General features: G+C 37.7%; 1 protein-coding gene across 36 annotated transcripts in view; it reads right to left on the bottom strand.

Moving 5' to 3' along the window:
* Window positions 1-7,203: 7,203 nt before the first annotated feature.
* The window catches only part of Map2 (microtubule associated protein 2), a 288,875-nt gene continuing 277,635 nt past the window's right edge, over window positions 7,204-18,443 (bottom strand). For 21 of the 36 annotated variants that reach the window (XM_048808433.1, XM_048808437.1, XM_048808436.1 and 18 more), the window contains 4 exons: window positions 17,329-17,421; window positions 15,101-15,182; window positions 11,331-11,443; window positions 7,204-11,119 (listed from right to left, as the gene is read on the bottom strand). In XM_048808433.1, the coding sequence (XP_048664390.1) occupies window positions 10,904-11,119; window positions 11,331-11,443; window positions 15,101-15,182; window positions 17,329-17,421 (504 nt within the window). In that variant the 3' untranslated portion in view covers window positions 7,204-10,903. The remainder of the gene's footprint in view (window positions 11,120-11,330; window positions 11,444-15,100; window positions 15,183-17,328; window positions 17,422-18,443) is intronic. The other 15 variants (XM_048808444.1, XM_048808451.1, XM_048808452.1 and 12 more) reach the window with 1 other exon arrangement.

The raw sequence follows: 18,443 nt of genomic DNA, 5'->3' as shown, positions 1-18,443 counted from the left end.
TATATATATATATATATATATATATATCTCCAGATGAACAGAGTTTTTAAAATTTTTATTTCTTTCACTTATATCACAGCTAATCTCTTCCTCTCACATGTATGGAATTGACTATATTAAACTTTGATGTCCCTTTAGAGAGGATTTGTGAGAAATTTTGCTATAGAAAGGAAGGACATTGGATATGGATTTGTGTGAGGGTCAGGAAAAAGTATTCTACTTGTTCCCCTAATCCTTGTTCTAAAGAGTGGAAACTATCCATCTACAAACACCATTACTTAATATGATTCTGGTTTTTATGCTGATGAAAATTTCCTCCTAAAACAAAAGTTTATCATCAGGCTTCTGTTGGACTCTTCCTGCTTTGATAAATGGTGTTGCTCTGAATGTGCTTCTCTAATCAAGCATGATTGTTGCCCTGGCACCAGAAGCAAATGTAACTGGCAAGAATGACAAGTCCTCTGTAAGAACTGGCCCACAAACTCAGCCCCCTCCCTTTTCATGCTGGAGCTGTCAGAAACACTTCTCACTTACCAAGAAATTGAAAGCTATCTTAATTTTATAGTGGGCATGCCATATACTGCAGAGTGTGCTCACATGCATGTATGTGAAAATAGGAGTCACATCAAAACAGAAAGTAATTCAAAGGCGATTATGTATAAATGATTGCATGATTGTATAATGCATTCAAGTCCATCTAGAGAAGATATCACAATAAATTATGTAACCAAAATTAATCTACTGTGGTTTCCACACTGGCCCCGAGGCAGAGCATTTTAAATCCATCAACTAATCATCCACTACTCTTATAATGTGTAAATGAGAAAATTCAATAATTTTCATTTGAGAATCACAAATCACTCTGCAAATCTAATTGGCTAAAACATTAAGACATAAGAAAGAATTACTATCATTTTTGTGGCTGGAAGGGTTGGCTTAAGAACTCACTCTGAGACCAACAAATTAATCAGTAATGAAACCAATTTTAATCACTTCTTTTAACCCCTGACATCCCATTGGGCTGAAACTGCTTCATGTACTTACCAAGGCTCACTTACCCTTTTGCAAAATTTTATTTGTGCTTTTTATTATACAAGCAAATAAAAACATTTATATTCATTTAGAAGCCAGCATCAAATTTGGCAGCCACGGGCTAGCAAATAACAAATACAAGGGCTTGTGAACCAATGGAAGTAGAATCTGGCTTTCAGAAATAGCTAGTGGAAAGATAGGGAAGATGCCAAAGCACAGAAAGATGCCTTTTTACCAATGACAATGTTGACAAACATCCATGTGCCCTGGGAGAAAGGCATTTCAAGAGGAAACATTTATATTCAAAGTTCCCCAAGCTATGAGTGGGGGGAATGCATTTTAGATTGCCCTTTCAGAGTTGTAGAAGATATTGGTTGCAGATGACTCGGTTATGTTTTTTGCCCTAGGTTATATATATGTGCAACGAAGAAGAACAGCCCAAGTAACCTTGCTCTGTCTTCATCATTCACTGCTGATCTGAAGTCACTGCCTGATCTGGCCTAACAATCAACAGCTTCTCATTTCTCACATTGGGCAGACTCTGCACATTAATTTTATCCTGGTGCAACATCTACTCATGTGGCTTCTGTGACATTTTCTCTTAGTGTTATATCCTTATTGTCTGGCACTCAGTTTATCTTTTGATCACCTCCTTTTTCTCTGCCTGACCCTTAAATATAGAAATTATTCCCTTTCACTTTAACTTCTCTCTTTTGTGAGTCCAGCCTGAATGTGTGCATCCATTCCTTAGGACTGACTGTCATCATTTAGATGTTAGAAAATTTCCAAAGTTCTGTTTATAAGCCTTGTTAAATAAGGAAATGGGAACAAATGTTAAGTATTATGATAGCCCAGAAAAATTAATAACTTTGTTTTGGCCATTTCTGGCTTATGAGTATTATTCCTAAAGAACAGATCTTTCATCCAAAAACAAAATTGACATGGCTTGTGTCTAATAAATTAATACCAAGAATAAATACAACAACTAGAGAAAAAAGACCCTCTTCTAACTTTAGATATGTTTTAGTTAGCTTTTTACCTGCTGTGACTAAAAGATCTGACTAAAAAATCAGAACAATCATAGATGAGGAAAAGGTTTATTTAGGGACTCATAGTTTCAGAGGTCTCAATCCATAGACAGCAAGCTCCTTTCCTCTGGGCTCAAGGTGAGGCAGAACATCATGCCAAAGAGTATAATGGAGGGAAGCAGCTCACATGATAAGGAGAGAGAGAGAGAGAGAGAGAGAGAGAGAGAGAGAGAGAGAGACTGACTCCAGTCTCCAGATACAAAATAGATACCCATAGCCAAGCCCCAGTGAGTCATTTCCTCCAGCCAAACCTCCCACCTGCCTTCAGGTAATTCCATCAGGGATTAATTCACTGATTGGGTTAAAATTCAGTTCCTCCCACTTTCTTTAAAGCAAGAAACGTCCACAGGGACCCCTATTAGGCAATTCAAGGACCTCAAGTGGTCGCCAACATTGCTTTCACTGACCCACCCTCAGGTGGAAATAATGCACTGGGATGAATTGTGAGAGATGCAAATTCTTATTTCCTATTTTATGTATCTAATAAATAGGTTTTTCTCCTATTTTAAAAGCTTAGTTTTAGCAGTACTCACTGTTAATCAATATGATGGGGTTACAGACGACTAGGGCAAGCCATCCCTCTTCCCCTTGTAGTCTCCCTGGCTTGGGACCATCCAGAAGAATCTGGGCTGATATTATATATGCATTTTTGGTTATCATTCCATCTCTAAAATCAAGATGGGAATACACAATTTTCTGAGATTTCCTTATGGATACTACATTCTTCCTCACCGGCAAGCTTCATCTGAGTTAAGAGTATCATCACATACCAGGATACCCAAGTTAAAAACCTCAAGTTTACTTTTTTATTCCTATACCCCATGTTCTCTAAGTTCTGTTACTTTTTTAAAAAAAATACTTCATTGATTTATTCATTTATCTTTATGTGGTGCTGAGGATCAAAACCAGTGCCTCACATGTGCTAGGCAACTGCTCTACTACTGAGCCACAGCCTGAGCCCCAGTTTTGTGAGTTTTATTTCAAAAGTGTCTTAAGCTTGTTTCTTCTTCCAGATCCTCATAGTCACTCTCCTGGACAGTCTCCAGTCACCTCTTCCTGGATTATTCAACCCTGGTCTCTTCTCCTAGTCTAATCTCCACATTGTTGCCAAAATCACTTTTCTAAAATTCTGATCTGATCATGTCATTCATCTCCTCAAAAACCTTTAACAACTTCTCTAGTTTACACAATAGAATACAAACTTCTAAATATGATAGAAGACACCCAACCTGTCTGTCTCTGTCTGTCTGTCTGTAGGTATGTATTTATTTCTGACTACATTTGGTCTGACCAACTAATGCTCCAGGCGATTTCGTGTTCAGAATGTGTCCTTCACCCATGACTTTATGGCCTTTGTCTTAAAAATCCCCTCCATCCCCTTGTCCTTCCTGGACTCCTGGGTCCCCCTGAGAATCTACTGATGGGATAGTTTGATTGATATTGGGTCACAAATGTGAAAGTGAAAAATCATCCCTTCCCATGTACAGATTTATAATGGGAATGATATTAAGGATTTATTACTGTCAGGTAAAGGACACATAAAGGGGGCATAGAATAAAATTTGGTGAGAGGGATTTTTTGGCTGCTGGTCTGCCACTGGGTACCCACTCCAAAATGAAAAAGATCTGCTTAAACCACCATGGTTGCAAAATAAGTAGACTTCTATCAAGTAAGACCTCTCCTTACTCCTAGAGTCTTATCCTCAGAGGATGCAAAAACAGCATTTTTTTGAGAAAAAGACAAAGGAAGTGCACAGAGAAGAAAACAGAAGGACGATACCCCAATCTCAATGCAGACTTGCAGCCTGTAGGTCATCCATGGTGTAGATCATACATCTGGTTCAGAGTTCTGACTCTTCCATGTGCTAAAAATTTTAGTTTCTGAATTGAGAGTCTTTAGATTCTCTCTCCCCCCCACCACCACTTTACTACTGAGCTACATCCCTAGCCCTCTGCATTTTCTATTTTGAGATAGGGTCTTATAACATTGCTTAGGGTTTCCTTAACGTTGCTGAGGCTGATCTCAAACCTGTGGTCCTCCTGCCTCAGACTCCCAAATTGTTGTGATTACAGGCATGTGCCACCACCTCCAGCTATAAGATTCTTTTTGTAACCAGCAGAATTTTATTGTCTTACAGTGATTTAAAAGTCATAGGTTTGCCTTTGTGTTTAGCTCAAGGCAGGGAAAGATTTCTTCCACTAAATAATGTTTAAAGGTCTGCGAGAGACAAAAATAACTTTACATTTTGATCATATTTTATGAGTTATGCTTGTTTGCCATGCTTGTTACACAGGAAAAGACAAAATACTGGGGATGGCGAATGGAGACTGGTGTTTATAGATAAGATGTAGTTATAGGAGCACCAGGTATTTGCCCATCAGGATGTCTCCAAAGGCACTGACTCCTCAGTGGGGTTCCAGTCTTCTGCCTTGGCAGGAGTTGGGGGAGAATAAGTCATTGTCAGGAGCGAGCAAGTAAGAGGCAGGTTGACTGGTAGACCAGCAGGCTGCTGGGTGCTGGCACAGACCTCCTCCTACACTGTCCACCTGGGCTTCTGCAATAGCTGGTAGCACCCAGGACAGCCCTCCAGATCCTCTGTGGGGACAGTAGCCACTGTTGGTGCCTGGAAAGCAAGACTTTGGGAAATTGGAGCTGCATCTTGGAGGCTACCTGCTGTGACAGGTGTTAATCTTGTAGGTCCTGGAATTGAAGGGTGACTGCAGCCCAGGGAAGGTCTAGGTGGCCACAGGCCACAGGTAGAAGGGAGGAAGCTTGGAGAGAAAGCCTGCCAATATAACAACTTACTCAGCTGTGTAAGGGGTTTGGTGCTTGAAGATCAGTCCTGGGTCTAAGAACACAGCACTCCCTTGTCTAGGTTAGAGCAATTCCTCTCCATGCCCTTTGTTTGTTTGTTTTATTGCTTCTACAAGTAATAGGCAAGTCCTCAGTAGGTTCAAGCCAACTGAGTAGAACAGTATTTGCCATTTCTTACTTGACCATGAGTTCTTTATCATAGGGTGGGAGAAACAGAGCAACAACTCCACCACATTTTTCTTTTTACCTTGATTTCATGATAAATGTGGGTGGCATGAGAATTACCAGACGCTAATGTCAAATTAAGGTACTACTTAAAGGCTTTTTTCTTTTTTCCTGGTGATGGGGACGAATCTATTAAATATTGTTTTTCCCAGGGTCCTCATTGCCCTGAAGATTCTAGTCTGACCTCCCTAATTTTGCTGTAGGATTAGGGGAATTGTTAGAAGTAATCGGGAGGGAGAGGACAAGGCGCCTCATTCAGAGGTTACAAACTGTAAATCTTCAGTGCCGTGCCCATAGTGATAGGAAAATGAATAAAGTGGGCTCTGAAGAAAAACAGGCCCAGTAGGGCATGTGGCCACAAACGCAGGCCCAATGGTGCCTAATCTGTTACCACTTCAAAAAAAGATGCAAATATGGAGGATGTGTGCATGTGAAATTCTGGAGTTCAAAAACATTGCAGGTCAAACAAAGCTCTTCTGGAGGCTGCAGATCTACTACCCCAACTCAGGCCCTGGAGAGGAGATTTTAGTGGAATCCCAAGAGCAGAAATGGGAGTAGCTGAGTTGTATTTGTTCTAGCAAAGACATGGGAGTCCAAAAGGAAGCTTTAAGAAAGTGTGTCTCCGATACTTCTTCAAGAAAACTGGTGAAGGATTTAGTGTTTGGAAACAGTTTTAGGTTGCTCAACTGTGTACTTTGGACAGCCCTCTAGCCCTGAATTATTTAGGTCACTGTTCTACAAGTGCGTGCCACTTCATAAATAAGAAGAAGATGTTTCTCCCTGCAAGCTACCCAGAACGTTATCCTGTCATCCTACATTATATTTAAGTTATTCCTCTCTTCTCAAGGCAAGTAAAATCATCTCTGCCTGGTTAATTAATAAAAAGGGGAATCAAGAATTTTATTGTGATGCATGCAACTGGACAAATAAACGTCTCTCTCAATCCCTTGCAGGTTTTAAAGACTCTTTGGATAATAACATGGATGCTAATTTTAGAAAAAGATTATTATTAAAGAGAAACCCCAATGATTTTGGACAGATTGTCCCAAATCTAACCAAAGGATGACTCCATGGGAAGTGAAGAGACTGTTGATAAGAGAGGCAGGTTTTAACTAAATTAGGATATTTGAGGCCTGGCAAACCTCTAACACCAATTTCTGTTTCCAGTAACAACTTTGTAGTACTTGGTATCTAAACTGTTTGGTATCAGAGGTAGTGACACTGCCTGAAATAGTCTTCAGGATATATTTTTCTCTTAGAGGGTAGTGATGGAGTTTTCTCCTTAAGCACATCCTTAAGCAGGGATCAGTGCTTCTCATATTTTCATGTGCAAATGTCCCAGGCGTGGGCATATTATATGTTGACTGGGCATGGGATGAGAATTTGCATTGTTAACAAACTCACAATTGAAGCTTCTACTTGATTTGAGTAACAAGAGATTAGAGGCTGACGAATAGTAATATATAGGATGTGCTGATATGGTATAGATCAATTCCTTTCTCTTCTGGCATTAGCTGCCTGACTTCACTTTGGAGGGAACATTTTCTTCTTATATTCCTCTTAATCTCCTTCCATTCTAACCACTTGTGAAAGAGTCTGTTATGTGACATATCAGCATAAATTTTCAGGTAATCCAAATTGTCTGAAGATTTTCAGACCCCACATTTTGTTAAGCACTCCCAAGAAAGAAGCTTTTTTTGGGAAAATAGTCTGGAGTTTCTGGTGCCTATTATGGAAGGGGTGCCTTCCAGAGATTACAAGAGGAAGAAGAACGAAGAATGAAAAAAAGAAAGTTTCCTGATAATGTCTTTTGAGTGCCTAGATCCAGCCATGCCTGAGGTGGATATACCCATCTAGCCAGTTACTTGAAATAACTTTATGCTTAAATTAATTTAATTTGAGTTTCTGTCACTGCCAATGGCATTCTGTGGTTAAAAAAAACAAAAAACAAAAGAAACAAAACACAACCCAATTCTCTTATCAATCATATGAGTTAATATAAAATTGCCTACTATAAGGACACATACACAAACTGAACTAGCAATTAGGTGACAAGCAATTTTATTTTGCAAAACAATCACTATACAGCAACAAATACATTTGCAAATTTGATTGAAAAACATGAGCTAACTACAACCAGCCATTGAAGAAATGCCTTTCTATGGTAACAGGCTCTAGAATTATCAGAAGAAAGAAACCCCCCACAGATTTGTAGTGGTGTGTTGGAACCTTGGAATCCCAGCATACAAAGTATACTTTTTGTTGATTTTTTTTTCTTTTTGCTAAAGTTGAAGTGGACTTTTATGATTGACAGTTTTGAGTTTGAAAATAGTCTTTTTCCTGCTGAGGGACTTGGCCTCAAACCTACACACCCAGGCTAAAATTTCTAGGTGTGAAAAAACAAACATCAGTGCTGATTTTAGCACATCAGTCTTTGAAAGAATGCCTGGAATTTGCCTTCCTAAACTGTGAAGAAGTCAATCTACTTTATCTTTGTTTCTTAGACCACAAATGGTTTACTTTCCTTCTTCTGGCATTAAAAAATAGAAGAAAAACTATAATCACAGCTATGTCAGAATCAACATTTAGATTATTTCTTTGATAATGCTGACATGCTGTTTTATTTTGGCTGATGGTCCCAGTTCTGCTGTATTACTCTATGTGTGTGTATGGAGAAGTCTGGGCATGATCTGTACATTCTCCTGTTTAATGATACTGTTGCTTCAGCCTTCTTCAGCCATAACTCACAAAGGTGTCTTACTTATGGGTGGGACTTCAGCCCATCACCCTGCTGGAACTCAGCAGGTGAATCCAGAGAGAGTTGGTTCCTAAACGAACATGGCCTTGGAAGCTCATCATGAACTCGGATCATTCCTGCATTGTTGCAAGGTATCCAATTTTCAGTTGCAGGTGACCCAGAGAGAGGGAGTTCATTGGAGAAGATGGCCTTTTAACTCTTTAGAACTCTGGATTACTTATGTATTCTTAAACAGGTTCTCAAAGGCTAAAGCCAGAGAGAAACTGGCATTAGAGGATCTAGAAATGGAACTAAGCAGCTTTCATTTCTAGATCAGCGTATGTGTCCCCACAAAAGTGGTGTCCAAAAAGCTTAATTTGAGTCGTTATCTTAAGAGTGAAGGCAAGATGGGCTCCACCCCATTGTCCCATAAGAAGACATTTTCACTCTGTGCTTCTCTCTCTTGCTGGCACAAATTTTCAGTCTCTTTTTGTTAGCTTTATAAAGAAAGAATCACATTTTCAGACAAAACAAGGGCATTGATGTATTACAATTTTGTTGTGATTAGAAATAAACATTTGTTTTAGTGCCAAATCTATTAATCTTGTAGAATTTTTATTTTGGACATATGTCATTTTGGACATGTATTTATAAGAAAATGAATTTTAATATATAAATCATATTTACTGTCTTAACTTTTATTAAAAAAAAACATTGAACTAGCTTGAAAAGAATTATTTTCAACATTAAAACTATTCTAACCAGCTGTTAACTTGTTTTTTTTTCTAGAGAACTTTAATCACTAACTAACAGTATCAAAACATGTAAGAAAATACCCTTGGTCTCCACACAACGATTCCGTCTCCTATTTTCTGGTGCACTTCAAGGGAACATGATGAATAAATTGCCCAGATTGATGAAATCTCACAGCAATTACTAGGCAGAAAACAGACACATCCATAAACCTACTCAGTGATTTCTAAGTTTTTAAAAAAATAACTGATTTATAAATGGTTTAAGACATGTGTGCCTGTGTAAACCCTAGTGCAGAAAGGATGGTGAGGTTTGTTCCCAGTGTCCCTTGGGACTGTCAGGTTGCCATGTCCAAAAGGTCACAAAGTGGTACCTGTGTCTCTCTGTCTTTGCCTCCCTTGGCTTTTTGCCTATGATGCTCATTGTTGTCTAGTCCACGCCCATCATCACAACCTTTATATTCAGGAATTAATTTGACATATAGAGATCAAAGACCTAGAAGAATATTTTATTTCAACCATTCAGATCCAGCCTACAGCCCTGAGCAAGAAAAAGAACATGTAAAATGCTAAAAAGTGTCCATCCCAGTTGGGATAATAAGTCCTTGCCTTATTCAGGCCATGGACTATTTCAATGCTTATTCGTCAGTCTAAGATGAATGATTTGTAAGTAGACTAATTAATTCACTTGTGATTTCTAGACTATATATAAAATCAAGACAATGTTACCTACCGATAAATAATACTAAGTCACATTGTGTTCTTCTACAGAGCACAATGTCGGAGTTCTGGAAAAAACTGAGTTAGATATCTGTGTCTCAAATGTTTCATAGCTACAGCTCCTCAAAATATTTTTCCTTTCTGATCAGGGGATCTTTATTTTGGGTAAGGAATCCAAACACCTCCTGTCAGAGAATTTAATAAGCGGGTACTATTTGAAAGAATGGGAACACATGTCCCAAATTACCACTCTTAGTTTCAACTTTAGCAAATGAAAAAAAAAAAAAAAAGAAAGAAAGAAAGAAAGAAAAATAAATCTTAAGAAGTTGGTTTCATGAATGATTATAGGAATAAAACCCAAACTATTCTGTGATTAAAAATGAGATATATCCATAATCTAAACCAACAATCTGTAAACCCTTTCATGTATAACTGGACCCACCCCCACAAACTCCAGGTTGGTGAAAGCAAAGAAAAATAATTTTTTCTAGCATCACGGGAGAGACTTGTATCTGGCACTAAAACAGGGTTACAGCTTTGAGTTGTTACAGAAAGCAACTTCATGCTAAAACTTTTTGTCTTTTTTAATGTATTTTTTTTTAATAGGGAAGAGAACCCTGCTAACATCTACTTTCACATACCTAAAATCGCAACACCAAAGGGTGCAGGAGACACAGATACTGTGAATAAAGAAGTATAATATTCAAGTATATGAGGAAGTATCACAAATGGCCACAGAGAAATATATATATATTTATATCTATAATACTGTATCAAACAGATGGAAAGGGAGTGTGAAACTGGTAGTGTGGACACAAATCTAGCCAATCAACTGACATTCTAATCAGACATGAGTCCGTCCTAATGAAAGTGCGTCATTCCTAAGAGATGCACTTTTACACCACTTCCTCAACCACAGCCCAAATGCTTTGTAACTAGTTTTTAGTTAGTTAAATAATTTATTGGATTGACATACTCTGATATAATTATCCAGGTCCCAAATGTTAATAACTTAATTGCATCTTTCTTCCCATTTATACAAAATAACACTTTAAAAAAACGTATTTCTTACATGCTCTTCCCTTCCTGCAATCAGACTTCTTGATTTAATTTAACCTGAAATAAGTTACAATGGGCAGTTTTTATCTTTTCGCCCAGAAACAGAACATTGAAATGAGCAGCTTGGATTTTTAACAAGGCCTTTCAGAATGTAGTGGATAGCCTTCAGGCACATGAAAGGTAAAAATGCAACTTTTAAAATAATAATAATACTCCATGCAAAACAGAGCAGAGCGATAATAACTGTCCAATTGAACCCATGTAAAGCCAGTATGTTCCTGTTGCAAATGGAAATCAGGTCAATTTCTGCATATACTATTCATTTTTTTTTATAAAATTGTAACAATTACTACAGTTTGGGGATGAGATTATTTATCTTATGGTTTGTAAAGAATGGATATAACACCTGCTCAGAGCCCACTCCTGCCAAGAGCTCATGCCTAAATATTATGACTCCAGTGCTAGATGAGAAGTATTCATAAGCCCTGCTTAGCGAGTGCAGCAGTGACATCCTCAGCCAAAGTGGCAAGCTGAGGAGATTCGAGCAGGTTGATGCTTCCAGATGAGGAGACGTTGCTGAGTCGCCGGGGTGATGCCACGCTGGATCTTCCTGGGGACTGCGTAATGATCTCAGCCCCGTGGTCCACGCGGGCCTTAGCGTGCTCTCTGAAGTTCAACTTTTGGCTGTCAATCTGTTTGAGACAAGCATCAGTTCTCATTAACTCAAGCATCTTTACTGGCCCCTGACTCTTTCCCTGTGTTTCAGAGCTGATATTAATGTGACTTCTTTCCAGCTCTGCCACTTGTCTAAGTCTTCAGTTTGGGACCCATTTTGACAAAGGCTATTTCACAAGAACTTTCTTCTTTTTCAAGACAGGGTTGGCTCATGTTTTTGTTTCCTACCTTGACATTACCACCTCCAGGTACATGGTGGGCGTTGTCAAGTGATCCCACTTTCGCTTGCGCTTTTTCTTTGAAATCCAGTTTTACACTCTCAATTTTCACACGTCCACCACCTTTGAGAGGAGAAAGATTTTTAAATGCCTAGCTAAAATTAAATCTTATATTGTGATGACTATTTACCCCAATGATTATAGTAGATAGACCAGTGAAGACTACAGACTTATTACCTCTTCTATCCCTCTGAGAGTGAAAGAAACATAAAAGGAATCTTTTAGATTTTGTAGTACATACTATTTTCCCCATATGAACAAGGTGATGATATCCTTCTTATTATCTTATATGAATTGCCTCACATGTTAATACTTTTCTTCTTTACTTGTGTCTACCTTAGAAATCAGAGAAGGTTTTCTTATTGGTGTAATAAAAAAACAAAATAAAAAAACCCACAACAATAACAACAAAAACCACTGAAAGTAACAATGAAAATAAAACTTTGAATTCTCAGTTTTTCAATTCTAGTGGAGAAAGTTAAATTGCAATGAAACTCTTATGGTAACAAGCCAACTTATCCAAAAAAGTTTTAGAATAGAATGGTACAAATACAGGCAAAATATAGTTGGCCTTTGATATCCACAGATCCTGAATCTTGGATTGAAAATATTTCGGAGAAAAAAATTGCATCAGCACTGAACACATACAGACTTTTGCCTTATAATCTCCTAAACAATATGACTACTAACACACACACACACACACACACACACACACACACCCCATCCATGTTTAAAACACTAGAGAAACTAGGGATAGAAGGAACTTACCTCAACATTGTATAGGCTATAAACATAGATATATGTATGATACACGATACTACAACACGATACTATAACAAATACATATATATGTGTTGGCATAACAACTATTTGCATAGCATTTACATTGTGTCAGGGATTGTAATTCTGAGATGATTTAAAATATACAGAAGGATGTGCATAGGTTAAATGCAATGCTATGTCATTTTATATAAAGAATTTGAGCATCTATGGATCTGAATATCTTCAGGGGGTCCTGGAACCAATCCTCCATAAATACTGAGATGACTGTCTTCATCTGTAAGTTTTCAACATTGATAACTTCATTAATGAAATAAGTCAGGAGCTGAGTTGTTTATGACCTTTAAGACCTTGCCACCTTAATTAGCACTTGGAGTCATGGAGAAAGGATCTTAAGATTCTTAGACAGATGCTGCAGGATCAATCTGACCCTGACTTTGATCTGATAATACTGGAATAGAGTTTTGACCTTGCCATTTCCTCTAATGCTAACTAGTCTGAGACTTGAGGATCTGCTGATTGTTAGGGTGTCATGTTCTATCCTTCACTGAGGTTTTCTGCTGGGATTATAGGTGTGCACCAACACTCCTAGGGCTAGACTATGGATCCTACTTGTTGGTTGTGATGGGATTAGCATGATTCATAAAGATTCATAAAATCTAATTATCTTGGATAGACACTGGAGGATGTAGGGCTTTCAATGACATAAGATCAACCTCTTTGGGATCTTATTTTCATATTTTCTGATAGTCTCTGGCATTAATTGCTCTCAAGCTTCCTTTTCTGAATATGTATTGTCTCAGCATAATTTTGTTGTTAATTTTTTTTCAAACTCAATTTTGAAAGGAAAAGAAAAATAAAATTCAAATATGGACCCAAAATATATTTTTTAAAAAAGGAAACTTGAGTAGTCTAATTCTGTAGATTTCCCACTGGAAATTCTTATTTGACTATCAGAGAAATACATTTGAATTCAGAGATCTAATCCTTTGATTGTGAAGAACTCTGGCACCCATGAGGAACTGTAATTGTGAAAGACTAAAATATTTATCAAGTTTCAGATGGGAAGTGCAGATATTTCGATTTGTGCCTCCAGGTGTGGAACTGTTTGCTTTACTTTCTCCTTAGACACCACATATTTCAAAGGAACTTGGTAAAGTGCTTGCTGTTGTCAAGGATCATCATGGATTACTTCATTATGAATTTAGTTTTCTGATTCAATTACAATAGAACCAAGAGCCAGATTTAGAAATAGGTGGGAGTATCTGACAATCGTCTTTTATGACCAATAAATCATACATAGAATATGATTTGCTTATTTGTGTAAGATTTTTCTGTGCATCCCAGCCCCAAGTGAATTCAATTAACTTTATCTTCACTGTCTAGAATGAAAGAGCCCAGTTTTTGTTTGATTGTTTGTTTTTTGTTTTTGTATTCTGCAAGAAATTGACTGAGCAATACAAAGTCAACTATGTGTTAACAGACTCCAGCTTTATAGAAAGGGAAATTATGAAGATATGCAGTATGGGACACGTCCCTGCTGTCTCATGAACAGCAGAAAAGCTAATTCCAGTTTCTAACTCCTTGACTTGCTTCATAAACACCCTTTGACAAAAATGAAAGAAGCCTGGTTTCTGGATATCTCCAAAGTTTTTATACATTTTGAAACTTATTCTATCTATCTTTGTTTTCAACCAATAAGTTCTTAGTAGTCTTCTCCTGGCCAGAGGTCTTATTCAGCCCAAATGTTTTTTCCATATTTTTTATTGGTATATTATAGTTATACACAAAGGTGGGATTCATTGTTACATATTCATACACGTACACAAAATAATGATATAATTTTTCCAATATCATTTCCCAATATTTCTCTTTTTCTTCCCCTCTGCCCTCTCTGCCTGGTTCCTTTCCTCTACTACACTGATCTCTCTTCAATTTTCATGAGAACTCCAAACTTTCTTTCCTTGTTCCTCTTTAGCTCCCACATATGAGAGAAAACATACAGCCCCAGACTTTCTGAGTCTGTCAGCTCAGTTACGTTTATACTTTGTTTCTGATTTGAGACAATGATTAATGGAAAGAATCTACTACCTGGTTTAGAAGTTAAGATGCCAAACGTGGATGGTTACAACCAATTACTTTCCTTTTGTCCTTACATAATCCAATACAAATTGTATCAAGATATTTTCAATAAAATCACACACTTGACAGATATCCATTATTACACACATGGAAGCAGGATTTAGCAAAAATATATAATATATGATACTCAGAGAAAACAACTCATATTATGTTAGAATTACACATTAAAGGGTGACCCCCACCCTTGCAAAGCAGGTATGAATATAAATTCTACTTTAGAGCAGTAATCCTAAAAGATATTTCAGAACACTGAAATGGGGTCTATGGTCAAATAAGTTGGAGAAGCAGTGCACTGTGCTGAGGATTCATAGTTTTGATTGACCAGGTAAAGGATGTGGGAAATTCATCAGATACATAAGTTTCTTTGGTTGTGCTAAGGACAGTTCTTATTTTACAGAATGTAGGCAAACAATTTCATAAAAAAATGTTTGTAAATACTGCTTTTGGAGTCAATCTTACTATGTATGAATGAATTCATAATTGAGAGTATTTAAGACTATATGTTTTGAAAGGTCTCCAATAAGCATGTTGAACACAGAGACCCATGCATCTATGCACCTTTTAGCTCTTAACCTGTTCTATGACATGTGGCCTATTAATGGTAATTGGGTTCACTTGTCTCAAATGAAGATGCCTTGAAATTTTTAACTTAAGTTTCTCTCAATAAAAGCATAAAATTTCAGGGTTTTGAAATATCCTTCAAATTAGATATTTCACAAGAACAAAAAAATTGCTTGCCAATTTCCTGAATCCAATTAGATATTTCTCAAAGCACTAAAAAAATGGTTCATTTACCTGGTCTGTGGCGAATATTCTTCAAAGAGCCACATTTGGATGTCACATGGCTTAAGTCTATCTTCTTGGTGACAATTTGTACCTGTGTGAATCACATAAAACACACTTAAAATAGTTTTAGACATGGAAAAACCCCAAACTCATACAAAAAAATCTGGAAATATGCACATTTACCACATGCAATGGCATATCCAGAAATCCAAATTGAGGTATATGCTTACAAATACACACACACACACACACAGGAAAACATACTTTCCATATGTTTTCCCCCATGTTTGGACTGGAAAGAAGAGAACCCAAATGAATGAAAATCCTGGAACAGAAGGTTTTATTAATAGAAAACAGATCATGCCATAAAAGCATAGAAATATCTGTATTAATAAGGCCAGTTTCCAATCAGAGAACTAAATCATACCATATTAAACCTTTCCAAAAGCAAAGAACCAAGAGAAGTGATGCATTATTTTTTTATAAAGTGATTTTTACATAGAAGTGACCAACACTGCTCACAGTTACAAAAATCGGCATTAAAGGTTTAAGATACAAGAAGAAGGTTCTAAATGTGCTTTCCTAAACTGTTACAAAATTGCCATATCTTGGCTAAATGGGCTTTTTCTTGCACAACAAGTTATAAAATGATAGCAACATCTTTTTTCTTTTTATCTTTTATTGAAAATGTTTCCTCTTCCAATATTTGAAGCAATGCTGCTGCAAGTGATCCATTGTCCATTTGCATTAGGAGTATGTGGGAAATACTAAGACAGGAAGGGACAAGCTCAGAGTATCTGCATATTTAAACAAGTGCTTCTTTTCTAGAGGGAAGTTTAAGACTATTGTTTTGGAGGTTTGAGGCTCCAACTTACTTTAATATCTTTTTTTTTTAATTAATTTTTTAGTTGTCAATGGACTTCATTTTATTTTTTTATATGTGGTGCTGAGAATCAAACCCAGTGCCTCACACATGCTAGGTAAGCATTCTACCACTGAGTCACAACCCCAGGCCCACTTTAAGATCTTTAATTATCCTAATTTGTCCTTTTCTACTGTGTTTTGACTAGCAGTGGCTGCAATACAAGGTAAGATGCTCCATTTTTTGTTACCATTAGGGAATTATCAGGACTGGAGTTGCTCCTGTGACCACCATGTGCTGTTTATTTACAGTCAGGGAAACAGGGAGGAGGGTGACCATGTCAGTGTAAATACTGACCCTGAGGCTCAGACCAGAATCCTTGAAGGAGCCCAGCAGACAATCCTATGGATTTCCCATGGTAATGATATTTTTATGCTCAGCAACAGCTCCTTGTAGAAGACACTTATTTCTTCCTCCTCATTGCTCAACTCCATTTCTGCCCCGTTGAGGAATGAGTAGCCAAGAGTTATCAGACTATTAAGGATTCTGTATTTGATACCCTGTAAATTACTTGTATCACAGATTATGAGAGCCTGCAGTTTAGATGACAAGATCTATCAAAATAGAGTTAGCATGATCTGCCTTTTAAAAGTTATTCTTATTTTATGAAGAAACATGTTTTTTTTTTAAAGCTTGAGTTTGTCTGACTCCTTTTACTCTGCCTCAACCACTCTTAAGAAAATAGGGGTTCATTTCTTAGTTCCTTTCATAGAACATTATTTCCACTAAATGAAAGAGACAGGGAAAATCCCAGCAAGATAAATGTGTACTAAGACTTGAATCCCTTCACTTTGAATTATAGATGAACCATGCTTTGCCAGTTCTGTACTATTCAAATGATATCCTTGCTCTCATGAATAATGAATGACTGAAGGCTGACATTACATACTTTGGGCACTTTCAAGTGTTCTCAGTCTTTGTCTCAAGGGTAATCTAAATGGAGCTGGAAAAGGATGAGCCAGCTGATTTTTTTCAGGGAAATAGAGACAGTAGGAGAAAATACCTTGAAGACAAAAAGGCCAGCAAACCAAGTTGGTAAGTAAAGTGGATTTGCCATCCTCTGGAAAACCATGTGCATCCTGACAAGGTTTTCTTTTCCAATGCAAAGTGAGAAATTCGCTGATGATCTTACAGGAAAGGATGGGAAGTCCATCACCCATGATGCAAGGCTAACAAACTACCACACCAGGTGACAAGTGCACAGCAGTGAGAAGGGAGGAGTGTGTTGGGGGGAGGGAGGAAAGGAAACCGAGGGCCGGCTGTGCAGGTAGCTCCACACAATCAGGACAGCTTTCTGATTGAAGCTTCTACTTACATTTCCGCCCCCAGCAGAATGTTTGATGTTATCCTTGGAACCACATCTTGACTGAACTTTGCTAAAATCGATCTTCTTGTTTAAAATCCTAACCTAAAAGGAATTGGATGTAACTTCACTGTGCATTTTTTCTTTTAAGATGCTGGGTAGAGAAAACCCGAATGTATAGCTCCAAAAAGGCCCCAGACTCCCTTCATGTACATATTTATTTAGGAGAAAAAACTAACACTGGAACAGAAGAGCAGTTAAATCATGTAAATATGAACCCCTATTTTTTCTGTCCCTCAAGGGACAAATGCCAGAGAGCCTTAGATGTTCCAGTTGTACCCAGGTATAATCTAGAAAAAACTGGAGGGACAGAAAAAGAAAACTTGTATAGACTTGGATTGTCTGTGATAGGGAGGCAGCCAATCTTGTCAGCATCATTGGGTCTGAGTGGTACATAGTCCATTGTGGTTCAGCCCAGGATCCTAGAGGACAAGCCAGTGGTCCCACGGTGTTAGCCATCACAACTGTTAATCATCTCCTCCACTGAACTTGCCTGATCTGTTCATCCACACTCTCACAATTGGTCTGGCTCATGGCTGCAGGTCAAGATTTCAGGGTTCTCATTTGCCCTGGAGGAAAAAGCCTGGGTCAACAAAGAGACTCCTGGCTTGTTCTGTTAAAAAGGACTATACAATTCTCTTATAGTTTTGGCTCCATGGCCTTCTGGAGTCCCCTTTCTGGCAACTGCTCAAGAACAATCATCACCAATAGATGACCTCATGGAAGCATTTCCACTTCCAGAGGTAAGGAAACGAAGGCCCATTGGTTAGCTGTGTTGTATTGGGTCATACATGGTCCAGGCTGTGGGTGGGCCCAGCAGATTAGAGGTGAGGTACTTTATTTCTGTTTTCAGAATATGCATGTATTTTGAAGACAGTAGCAGATCCAGACCTGGAAAGACATTGTTCCGGTGTAATATAATGTACAAAGCTGTGATCTTGTGGCTTTTTATATGTGTCTTTTGAATTCTGCATGTTTTGAAGGATAGATAAACATGAAAAGAAAAGTTGTTATTGTTATTACTTGTTTGTTTTGTTTTGTTTTTGGCTACTGCTACTTCTCTTCTC

Source organism: Marmota marmota, unplaced genomic scaffold, assembly GCF_001458135.2.
Source record: "Marmota marmota marmota unplaced genomic scaffold, marMar, whole genome shotgun sequence".
NCBI classification, from domain to species: domain Eukaryota; kingdom Metazoa; phylum Chordata; class Mammalia; order Rodentia; family Sciuridae; genus Marmota; species Marmota marmota.
Note: the sequence above shows the minus strand (reverse complement) of the source record. Positions and strands in the feature narration are given on the sequence as shown.